We start from the raw sequence: 12,640 nt of genomic DNA on the forward strand, positions 1-12,640 counted from the left end.
TCCCACTTCTGTCTTGAGAACCCTGTCCCCTCCATCCCAGAAAGCCCTGTGCCCTCTGGAACCCACAGCCTGGCTCCTCAGTAGCCTCCCTACCTTGCAGTTGGGTGGGGGTGGGAGGAGGTCAAGAAAGAGGAAGTGAAAACCAAATACAAGGGCTACAGAGAAGTCCGGTCCACAAACCTCAATGTTTCAGCAGCACATGCTGTGAGAAAACAACGTGCAAGCTGTTTGTGGAGCATACCTTGGGGGTGCCAAGGCCACTGGTGCAAAGGTGTGCTTCTGGACATAAGTCACTCCACACAATGCTCACCCCAACCCTGTGAGGTACGGTACTGTCATCCCCATGTCACAGAATGAAGCCACTGAGCTGCACGAACATTGAGTATCTGGCAATACAGTGCAACAGTTAATAGCATGGGACCTAGGCCTGTTTAAATTGGGTTTAAATTCTGACTTCCCCACTTATTAGTGGTTCAGTCACCTGGGCCATTACTGACTTCCTTTGGCGTCAGTTTCTGCACCTGTAAAATGGGGCTAATTGGCTAACAGGGTTGTTGAGAGAGGTAAAAGACATAATGTGTAGAAGGAGCTTAGTCAAGTGCCAAGCACAAGGGAGAACCCAGTGGAACTAAAATGAGCAGAGCTCTGAAATGAAGACCATTATAGAGTCCAAGGTTGACAGGATGGAATCGGGGGTTGTCCTGGCAAGCTGGGACCAGGCTACCAAGCCGAAGGTGCTGGTTTGGTGCTGTGTGAGAATAGAACACTGGCCAGGTGGACTCTGAAACATGAGCAGCTGGGCAGTTCTCCCACCAACCTTGTCCACCTTTGTCCAGAACTCTCTACCTATCTGTGGCTGCTTCCAAGGGTGGTGATTTCCGACAGAGGCAGCTACACATGCAGAAGTTTCAGCTCAGCATCAGTGCTGGCCTTCAGGAGGCCACATTGGCAGGCGGCAGCAGTGGCAGCCAATGGGCAGCAAAGCTTGTTGCTAAGGTCACTGTGAGCCTTATTTGGCGACATAGGGCTGACCCTGCATTCACCTCTGAGAACCCTGGGAAACGCCAACCACAGATGTGAAATATGAACATCTCAAAACCACAACTGCATTTCCTTTGAGAAAAGATTCGGCTCTCCTCCTCTCCAGCCTGCCTCCCTCCGCTGGATGCCGTTTGTACAGGGACTCACTACTGCAAGAGGCAAGAGCCTAGGCTACAAGAAGAGTCTGCTACAAACTAGTCCTGGGCAGGCCTGGACAGGGAGAGGGCAGGGGCTGCCATGCAGGCGGCCCTAGGACCTAGCAAGGACCTCCAAGGCTTCCGTTCACACCCAGCAGCTGCCAACCCCTGCCCAGGCCTCCCCCAACACAGCCAGAGGGCCTGTTCCTGGCCCCACTTCCTGCAGCCTTGGGAAGCTGGCTAGCGTGAGGAAGGTGCGTGGCACTCATGGAGGAAGTGGGCCTGCACTGGTGCTCTCACCATCTGCACCAGCCACACCGCTTCGGTGCAGCCTGGAGCTCAAACGGTTGGCGGTTTCAGTTTTTCACCTCCCTTTGGTGCATCTTCCAGCTTAACATTAAATAAGTAAAACTGTTGCTCCACCCCAGACAAATGTGGGAGGGAAGTTGTGTCTTCATTATTTCCCAAATAACACTCACTGCTCCCTCCCATTCATACAGCACCTTCGGGTCTGGGAGCTGTGTTCACATCTGCCAACTCATTAGATCCTCGCAACTCTGGCAAAGGTAATGACTGAGCTCACACCGTGTGTCAGGGACATGAATGAATTTACAGAATTCACTGTAATTGTTCCCATTTTACAGAAGAGAAAATGAGACAAAGAGAAATTCAGTCATTGGTTCAAGGTCATCACAGAACTGGAATTTTCTCCTAGATGGCTGAGTTCCAAAGTCTGCCCTAGTCTCTTCTGCTACATTGCCTCTGTGGCACATACACAAGAACGAGTTCCATTTACCGATGAGAAAGTGAGGCTGAGGTGAAAGGGTGGTGTGGGGCCTGAGGTCAGGGTTGATTCCTCAGTCCACATCTCCTCCCAGAGGATGGTCCACCAAGGTCCTTCATCTGCTCTCCCCCTTTAAAAACCACTGTTGGCTGGGCACGGTGGCTCACACCTGTAATCCCAGCACTTTGGGAGGCCGAGGCAGGTGGATCACCTGGAGTCAGGAGTTTGAGACCAGCCTGACCAACATGGAGAGACCCCGCCTCTACTAAAAACACAAAAATTAGCTGGGTGTGGTGGTGCATGCCTGCAATCCCAGCTACTTGGGAGGGTGAGGCAGGAGAATGGCTTGAACCAGGGAGGCAGAGGTTGCGATGAGCCGAGATCGCACCATTGCACTCCAGCTTGGGCAACAAGTGTGAAACTCTGTCTCAAAAAACAAACAAACAAACAAACAAACAAACAAACAAAAACACTGTCATGCCCCCACCGCCAGCTTGTCTCCTCCTGATGTGCAGGCTAAAAGTAGCCTTTCTTTTTAAGTGTGGCCCACGGAGCTCAGTGCCCTGCCTATCTGGAAGAGGCCGTGAAGCCCATCTATGTAGGTAAGGGGGGCAAAGCCAGGGCTAGGGAGAGTGTGCCACAAGGGACACCGCCTCCTATCACCTCCCCATTGCCTGCACACACTGGGGACAGTCAAATCATTCCTCAGGCTGGGGGTAGGAGCTATGGGTGGAAGATCTGGGGCATCTGTCCACAGAATCCTCCCCTGAGTTGCCTGGAGGGGCTGGGATGCAGCCCAGACACTGGGGAGCCCAATGCAGACCCCTCCCTGGAGCACTGTCCTTCTCTTGGGCTCTTCAGGCCTGCCCTCACTCATGAACACATATTTTTTGTGTGTACTTCCTGCATTACAGACACTCCCCAGGCACCGTGGACGCACAGTGAACAACACAGACCAGGTTCACGCGTAACAGACTTTGCGTCCCTGAGGGAGGCAGACGTTAGGCAAATAATCACACGGATCTCTGAAAAACATAGCTGCTATGAGAGGGTGCAACTTCAGGGGTCTTAACCTACAAAGGAGTGTGTGGGATTAGGGGGTTAGGCAGCTGTTCCCAAGGAAGAAACATTTCAGGTGAGGAGAGGAATGGGGTAGAGATGGGGGGGGGGGATGGTTCTCGGCTCTCCCTGACTGCCCTCCTTCCCCACATTCCAGTCGCTTCAGGAAATCTGCCGCTTCCATGAGAGCTTCTTTGCTGGTGTCTTCCAAGCTGCTACAAGTCGATGCCTTTGCCAGCTGTTGCTTTCAATGTTTGTGCCTGGGTGAGCACAGCCGGTATGAAATGGCCCAGATTAACCGAGAGTCAGGGCCCCTCCTAAAGTACCTCTGAAAAGAGTTTTTCAGCGTAAGCATGACATTAGCTTTTCCTAGAGAGGAAACCACCCCCAGGGCTGACAGCAAGCAGGCCAGGCTTAGAAGAAGCAAGTGCAGCGCTACGGCCCCTCCATGCCCGGCTGCAGACTGGACACCCTCACTGCCTTCCCCCAGAAGGCCCCCCCCCGCTCCCACCCCTGCTTCTTTTTCCCTGGGGGACTCTCCTTGTGGAAAAGAAACCCCAACACTAGAGGGTGCAAGTGAAACTGGAAAATGAAACTGTGATTTCCGGTTTCATTTTCCAGTTTCAATTTAGAAGCAGCTCTGCCAGCTTTCCACTGCCTGTGCCTCAGGGCAGTACAGAGGAGCTGAGGGGCAGGAAAAAGTGTTCCAGCCAGCAAGCACCCTGCTCCCTGGGCGCCCTCAGAGGGCGGGCACTGGACTGGTAGAACCCCTGAGCGGGGAGTTGTTGCAATGCAGATTCCTGGCTCTCCAGGCTCTGAGGCCATAGGTTTGGACCCTTTGGTGATTCTGATGTGCCTATGGACCTCACTGTGGCAGTCGTGGCCCCAGAGACCATCAGAACAGCCAGAGCACACCTGAGGCACGGCCTCATCCTCTCCAAGTCACTTCCTGCCACAAATGCTCAGGAAGAGCTGCTTTACTGTGCAGCATCTCCTGCCCTCTTCCATCTGGTGTTGGAGGCATCTTAGATGTTCTCTGGGACCTGAGGTCTGCAGGAAGCCCAGGCTGTGGTCTTCACACAAGGGTCTCTCTTTCCCACACTCCAGATTTCCCTTTAAGCTGCTAATTTGTAACAGGCATTCATAGAAACAGAACAAGATAGAGAAATTCTATTAAGGGCCCTTATGTGCTTTGCTCTGTCTGTTGCTCCATTTATTTGCAATTTATAGCCTAATCCAAGAGGATTTAAGGACAATTAAATCTTTCTTTCCCCTCAGTGTGTCTGTGTATGAGTGCATGTGTAAGAGTGTGTGGGGGTTGGGTTTTCCAATGCACCTTTGCCCTGGTTTGACCATGGGGGAAGAGGGTGGGCAGGTCTCCAGGCCTGCCAGATGTAGACCTTTCCTAATGTCTACAGCAAGTTTGTTCTTCAGTGTTTCTAGTATCAGTTTTTGATCAATCATTAATCAAAGTTGCAATAAAAAGATAATCTTCTCAGGACTGGGCTATAAAGGTCCTGGCTGCAACCTTAAAAAACCCTTCTGTGGAGGCCTCAGAGTCAAGAGAAAAGGGCCATGTGTCTGTGGCTGGATTTGGAGGTAAATGAATGCACTGTCCTTCTCTAACTGATGTGCATGAATATGAACTTCAGTCACATGAGTGGCCATGGCCTCTTTCTTCACCTCTCCCTGCCAACGAAGCTGGTGGTGCCCTGGCTTCCAAGCCAGGTGGCAAAGCTGGGGAAGGAGGCCATAGTTGGGCCCCAATATGAGGGCCTGGGGGCACCTCCATAGGTTGTGACTGCTGCAGCATGCTCTGGGGCCAGGCCTATGGCAGTGGAGGCAGGACAGCCCCCAGGACCACAGAGCCCCCGTAGTGGAGGGAGCCACTACTTGGGCGGCTCAGCTCATTCCTGCTGACTTGCTGCTGTACAGGGAAGAGGGGTGCCCGAGACAAAGAGGAGACACACTTCTCCCATGAGAAATAAAGCAAGCAGTTGTTCCTCTCCTGGGCCCAGCAGGGGTCAGAGGCTATGGGACCTTCACTCCTTCCCTCTCAGTGGAGAGTGTGGATCTGCTTTTTGGGGCATGAGGGCCCAGTTTCCTGACAAGCTGGAAAAGCAGGATTTAAGAGCTAGTATCAACAGGGAGAATGTGAGGCCCAGCATCAGGTTCAAGAAGCAAGGGGATCAAGGTTGCAGGGGAGGTGGGGAGCCTTAGCCTGACGCAGCCCAGACCAACAGACTGAGTCCAGAGAGCCCACATGCTCGCTAGGCCATCGCTAAGATGTGTAGTGTGTGAGAAGGTGTGAGAGGCACTCGCTTTTCTCTCCAGCCCCTTCCAACATATTATTGGGTCATGGGTGCCATGTTTTTAGACACATAAAAGAAATGGGTATTTTCAGAGAAGCGCAACCCTGGAGGTGCAGGGGAGTGAACTCAGCCATGAGAAATCATTCAAAGGATTGACCTCTGAACAGGGATAGACTTGCTCTCAATGGCTCCAAGCAGGGAAGCAGCAGAGAGGGGAACCTTTCCTGAAAGTCCAGTGTGGCCTCTGAAGACACATACACACACACACACACACACACACACACACACACTTTTTTGAGAGAGAACGAGAATGAAAAGATACACACTGAACTTTTAACAGTCGCTGTCTCTACCTGGTGACTGTGAATGATTTTAATTTTTTTCCTCTTGTGCTTACAATATTTTCTAAAATCTCTAAAATACACCCAAGTTACTTTCTTGTTATAGCAAAATAGGCATAAAATGTCTATGCCTATTTTAATCATTTTTAAGTGAGAGTTCCGTAGTATGAAGTACATTCTCACTGTTGTGCAGCCATCACCACCGCCTATCTCCAGAACGTTTTCATCACCCTCAACATAAACTCTGCATCCGCTAAGCAGTATCTCCCTGTTCCTCCTCCCTCCAGCCACTGGCAACCATCCTTCTACTTTCTGTCTCTATGAATTGCACTATTCTAGGTACCTCCTATAAGTGGCATCATCTGGTATTTGTCCTTCTGTGTCTGGCTTATTTCACTTAGCATAATGTTTTTAAGGTTCATCTATGTTATAACATGTAACAGAATTTCATTCCTTTTTAAATCTGAATTATGTTCCATTGTATGTATCCTCCATATTTTGTTTATCCAGCCCTCTTGTCATGGACATCTGGGTTGTTTCCACCTTTTGGCCATTGTGAATAATACAAACACTGGTGTACAAATATCACTTCGAGTCCCTGCTTTCAATTCTTTTGGGTATATTCCTAGAAGTGGAACTGCTGGATCATACGATAACTAAGTTTTTGAGGAACCACCACCCTGTTTTCAACAGAGGCTGCATGATTTTATGTTCCCACCAGCCATGCACAAAGGTACTATTTCTTCACCTCCTTGCCAACACTTATTTTCAGGTCGTCGTTGTTTTAAAATAGCCATCCTAAAAGATATGAAGTGGTGTCTTACTTATGGTTCTCATTTGCATTTCCCTAATCTAAATTACGTTTTAAAATCCATCTGAATCACGCCCTTTGTTCTTTCTCAATAAAATGGATCTTGCCCCCTTTTTTCTCTTCTTTATACCTATTCTCTACATGTTAAAAAATTATGGCAAAATACAGATAACTTAAAACGTCACCATCTTAACCATTTTCAAGTGTAGAGTTCAGTATTAAGTATATTCACATTGTTGTGTCCTAACGCAAATATAGTGTATAATGGCAAAAAGAAACAAAAGGCTATCTAAAGAAAAAGAAAGCCGTGAATTCTTGGACCCTGGAGATGTTCACAGACAGATTGGATCAATCTCAGCAGGGATTTTCATTCATCTTCTGAGCACCTCTGCTGGGCTGGGCTCTGTGCCAGGCAGGGGGCTCCGAGGTGCGTGTGGCCTGGACTCTGCCCTCGGGGTTCAGCCTCTGTGGGGAGCAGTTACACCCAAGGGCTGCTATGGGCACAGAGAAGCACCCTGTTGTGTGGGTGTGGCATTGGGAAGGGGCATAAGTGAGGTGGCACGTGAGTTCAGGTGGGAAGGACGAGCAGACATGTACATGTGCAGAGAAGGGAACTGGCATGTGTAGCTGCACACCTCACAACCGCCATTACGGGAGCATCTATTAATCATTTATGTCTGTCTCCCTATTTGATTATAAGCTGTATGAGACCAGAGCTGGTGGTTTTGTTCACTGCTGCATTGCTGCCATGCCCAGCACAGGCAAGTGTAAAAGAAACACTTGCTGAATAAATGAGTGGTCGATGATGAGGAAAAAGGAGACATTTCTTTCCAGAATCTTGGCTGTGAGAAGCAGACAGCATGGCTGTACTCCACGGGGAAGGCAGGATAGCAGGAATCATTACACAGGTGATGGACACAGGAGCACGGCAGGAGCCAGTGAAGAAGAAGAGTTTGAAGATTCCCTGGTTGAGAGAATGGAAGGGCGTAATTGCTGGGGAGAGGCCCCTGAAGAAAGGGGAAAGGCTGGGATGCAGGCTCAGTGGAAGGAGAGGAGTCTGTTTATGAGACTCAGATGGCCAATGTGAAAAAGACAGACGATACCAACTGCTGTATGAATGGGAAGTACACTGCATGGGGAACTCTCCTACACTGCTGGAGGCATGTTCTTCCTGTTATTCCAGATTCAGACAGCACTCTGGTCGCTGGTTGGTGCAGGCCACCATTTGAGCCAATTAGAGGAATCCTAATATCTGCGCTTGGACTATCAGAAATGAGTGCTCTATGCCCAGAGCAATTTCCAAGATGGGCCTGAATCCATGAGTCATGGCACTACACGGAGCCCAGGGTTGGCTCTGAGCCTAACAGCCTCCAAAATGTCAACTTTGCTCATGTGCCACCTTGTCCTTCATCTCATGCCATGCAGCTGGCAGGACTTCAGTTGACAGAAGGTAGACCCTGTTCTTTTCAAAAAGCACACATGACAGGTGTTGATAGGCCAGCCCCTCCCACTGAGCTCTGGTTACTGCGGTGAACTCCACCAGGAGGTTCAGCGCCCACTGTGGCTCTGCCTGAGGGGCCTCTGTGCACACTCAGTCCAGGCACTAGCATCCCAGCCCCCGGCCAGTGGTCCAACTCCAGACTCACTGCACAGAGCCCCTTGCAACTGATGTGTGCCAACATGGAGCCCACACGGGGCAGCTCAGCGTGACACCTGCACAGCTCAAGACTGAGGGAAGGACATGCTGACTCCATGTGTGGTCTGTTTTTTTTATTGCATCTTCCTTCTCAAGTTGGAAGAGGCTGTACTGAATTACCAAATGGCATTATACTCGCTGTAGGGGAGCACAGAGGAGTATCTGGCAGTCCCTGGGATGATGTTACAGTCCAGAGGTGGGGATGAGATGAGCCCAGACGTTGCAATGGGGATGCAATCAAGACACAATGCCGTTAGAAGCCACAGTATGTTCTTTCATGCCATGTGTTTCCCAGTTCAGAGTGAGGGGTCAAGGAGGGGTGGGGTGGCCCCCTGGGACCCTGCTCTAGGATGCATGTGTAAGGACCCACATACAAACCCACAGAACTCAAGAGCTAGCCAGGCCTGGACCCATGTAGGAGAGCCCCACTGGCTGATTTCCTATCTGGGACAAACGCCACAGACAGCAGGCCTCCCTTGGCCACACCCAGGTCCCCAGAACACATGCTCCACTATCCCTAGTCTAACCACAACCCCATATGAACTGTGTCCCATTCATGTTGGCCTAGAAACTGGGAAGTACCTGGCATGGGGTCCTCCGCTTCCTCCCCATGACTGCCTGGAGCTCTGGGGAGACCACCAAGAGGCCATTTTTGTGGCTAGGAAATGTCTGTGGCAGCTGTGGACGCCACAGGCCCTCCCTGGGCCCTTCTGAAGCAGAGGTCACATTCCTAAAGATTCTTAACTGCCAGCTCCAATCTCTTGCTTCTTCCTGATAGTCTCATCTTAGTAAGGAGTGAAGATAATCTTTTCCCAGTTCCATGAGGTCCTCTCAGATCCAAAATGCTCTAAGTTCAAGGGCAAAGCATGAAGAAAGGGAGCCACAGATACTAATTTGTGGTTTTAGTTCAGTGGTTTTCCACCCTGGCTACAGAGTAGAGTTACCTAAGGAGCTTTTAAAAAATACTCATGTCCAAATATTCCAACAAGCACTTTTCAAAGAGAAGATCTAAACGGCTAACAAACATATGAAAAGTTGCTCAGCTGTATTAGTCATCAGGGAAATGCAAATTCAAACCACATTGTGATATCACTACATACCTGCCAGAATGGCTAACATGAAAAAGATAGAAAATATCAATGGCTGGCAAAAATGTGAAGCAACCAGAACTCTCATACATTGCTGGAGGGAATGTAAATGGGTACAGCCACCTGGGAACATTATTTGGCACAGGTACTAAAGCTGAACATACTCATATCCATGCTTGCCCAGCAATGGATATAAATGTGCTCCAAAAATACACACTAGCATGTCATTGCAATAGTCATAATAGTTCTGAACTGTAAATAACAACTTGAATATCCAAAAATCCATCACAGTAGAATGGATAGAGAAATTGAGGAATATCCATAGAGTGGAATACCCTATAGCAAGAAGAGTGAATAAACTGCAGCTCTAAGTAACAACTTGGATGAATCATTTCACGAACATAACAAGAGGATATATACTGCATGATTCCATTTACATCATATAAAGTTTGAAAACAGGAGAAATGATTCCATACCATTAGAAACCAGAATGGACGTTAGCCTTTGGAGCCAAGTAGTAAGCAGTTTCATGATTTGGATGCTGGTTACTCGGGGTCAATTCATTTGTGAAAATTCACTGAGCATTACACTTATGGTTTGTGCTTTTTTTTTTTTTTTTTTTTTTTTTTTTTGCATATATGTCATCCTTTAACAAACACTTAAAAAATTTTTGAAACCCACATCAATCCAGTCAGATTCTTTTGGGTGGGAGCAAGATCCAGGCATCAATATTTTTTAATATCCCAGATGACAGTAATGTACAGCCAGGATTGAAAGTCACTGGTTTAATATCTTGGGAAAAGTAGATCCACTCAAGACCTCAAAGGGTCCTGACAAAGGCCACTTCCAGCTCAGTAGAGTGAGACAGTGGGGTGGGAAGATGTCCATTTTTTGGATGTGGGCTGGTGTCTTGCACGGGCAGAGGTATTGCAGCATGCTGTTGTAATGTGTATGTTCCTTGGCAGTGTCTGTTGAAAGCTGGTTGCGTCAGTTTGTAACGGGGTGTAATGGCAACAAGGTGGGCCCGACCCCACCCCAGGAAGTGGATCACTGAGCGCAGCTTCTACAGGGCCATTTGTAGAGAGGTGGCAGCTGGGCTTCCCAGGGGCTGCCACCCAGGGCAGAGCCAGTGCTGAGGCTCGGACAACCCCAGCAGGGTGGGGAGAAGGCCTGACTCAGGGTGTTTATGTTTGTGGGTAATGACAGTCAGTTCTGGGCTCCAGATGATGCTTACTCCCTGGCCTCTGTGTTCAGATTAGGAACTTGCAACATCTTGCTGAGGACCACGTCAGGCTCAGCTCTAAGTGCTGTGGCTGAGAATATTCCTTCCTTTTTGTGGGGTTAGTGGCAGCCTCCCTAGCAATGGCTGACCTCTAGCATACTCTGGTCAAACTACAGGCAGCTGGGACAAGGCAGGACATGGGGCTTACAGACAGGTATTCCACCCACCTGGGCCCTCTCAACTCTCCCAGAAATGCATGGGCCATGAACCTCCTGCTGTGGGAGGGGCAGTGCAGAGAGGTCTCAACAAGCTTCCCTTGGCCCTCTGGGATCTCCACCATCCACAGTGTGTGGGGCTGAGCTGCAGGCTAGATCTTCAGGTGGTGTCCCTGCACATCTGCTTTGCAGCGTGGCGTCTACGGAGCAAGAGTGAACAGGAAGGGGCCTGGGGCCTCCTGTAGCTCTGCTGGGCAGGGACGCTGCGGGGCCTCAGCTGGGCTTGCTTGGCTAAAGGGTACAGAGTGGCGTAGGCTGCAAGAGGACAAGCTAAGCTGATGAAGGCTCTATCACTCAAGGGTAGCCATGTAAAAAAAAAAATCCCTACAGGAAAAGAAGCATGAATAAGACAGGCGGGGCATAACGGTGTCTCCCCACTGAAGCTGCAACTCTCCACTTCACTGGATTCAGCCTCCTCTCTGGGAAATGGGGGCAATGTCCCCTAGGCCTTTTCCTCCTGTCCAGTAGGGCTGAAGGTCCACAGGCCAGAGGGAGGCCTGGGTCCTGAGGAGTCTACCTGTTCGGCCCCTGGCTGGGACCTCAACCCCCATGTGCCACGTCACCTCCCTTGTCTGTGAAATACCACAACAGCAGCTCTTGCCAGCCAGTGACACTACCCCTTCCTGTTGTCTTCTTTACAAAGCATTTATGAAATGTTTCCTTTTCATGCTTCAGGAAACGGGTGGCCAGGAGGAGTTCTAGAGTTCATTTTTTTTTCCCTAGAGACATGTGTGCTTCGAAATACACAAATTAAACAAAAACCAGGGCTGACTGGGACCAGGAGAGTAAGGGAGGCAGGCAAATCCAGGAAATATCCTTGCAAGAGAGTGATGCAGGGAACTGGGCTCCTGATTTTCCTCGGGGGCATCTGGGGGTGTGAAGTGTGACTGTGGGCAAGGCCTAGGCCTCTGGGCTCTGGTGTGTCCTCATCCCCATGGATGAAGCAAATGGCACTTTTGCATCATGGCACTTTTGCATCATGGCAGAAGCGCATGGCACTTTTGCATCATGAAGCAAAACAGGCACTTTTGCATCATGACAAGCACATGGCACTTTTGCATCATGAAGCAAAACTGACCTGGAAACACATAAGTTGGGTGGGTCCCACCTGAGGGACTCCTAATATCAGGCCTGGTAGAATATAAACATCCAACTTCACCTTCCAGAGCCAGATCTGACCCTTCTAGCAAAGATCTGCTATCCAGGAAGCTATTTAGTCATTTCCCAAAACCACTGATATTTTAAGCCTGTCATGTAACTTTTTTTTTTTTTTTTTTTTTTTTTGAGACTGAGTTTTGCTTTTGGCACCCAGGCTGGAGTACAGTGACCCGATGCCTCCCAGGTTCAAGTGATTCTCCTGCCTCAGCCTCCTGAGTAGCTGAGATTACAGGCACCTGCCACCATGCCTGGCTAATTTTTGTATTTTTAGTAGAGACGGGTTTTTGCCATGTTGGCCAGGGTGGTCTCGAACCCCTGACCTCAAGTGATCCACTGCTTCAGCCTCCCAAAATGCTGGGATTACAGGCATCAGCCACTGCGCCTGGCCCTGTCCTGTAACTTCTGAGTCATCATAAATTCTCTCTCCTGGCTTCCCTTTATTTACATGCTTATTTTCCTTCTCAAATCACTCCAGTAAGTATGTAAGTCACGAATTTATTGCCCTCTATTATCTGCATTATGGTTAAAAACATCGACATGAACAAACAAACAAACAAAAGCCCTTGAGTAGCCTAGATAAGTCACAAAGCTCATACCCAGACTCTCAATGAAGAGAGTCTCTCAGGGCTCACTTAGGGACTATTCATTCTTGTTTTATTTTTTTTAAATGTTCATACCCTCCCTGCTTAAGTATCCTTGCTTCAGATGCAAATCAG

General features: G+C 49.3%; 1 protein-coding gene across 7 annotated transcripts in view; it reads right to left on the reverse strand.

Moving 5' to 3' along the window:
* LOC103244514 (uncharacterized protein IRF1-AS1-like) overlaps nt 1–12,640 on the reverse strand; it is a 124,675-nt gene that overhangs the window by 65,718 nt on the left and 46,317 nt on the right. The window contains exon 4 of one of the 7 annotated variants that reach the window (XM_038008130.2): nt 3,359–7,449. The exons of the other annotated variants lie outside the window; for them this stretch is intronic. Coding sequence (XP_037864058.1) covers nt 7,157–7,449 — 293 coding nt within the window. The 3' untranslated portion in view covers nt 3,359–7,156. Of the gene's footprint in view, nt 1–3,358; nt 7,450–12,640 lie in introns of those variants that run through there. 7 annotated transcript variants of the gene reach the window in all.

The sequence above is a fragment of the Chlorocebus sabaeus genome, chromosome 23 (genome assembly GCF_047675955.1).
Source record: "Chlorocebus sabaeus isolate Y175 chromosome 23, mChlSab1.0.hap1, whole genome shotgun sequence".
Taxonomy (NCBI): domain Eukaryota; kingdom Metazoa; phylum Chordata; class Mammalia; order Primates; family Cercopithecidae; genus Chlorocebus; species Chlorocebus sabaeus.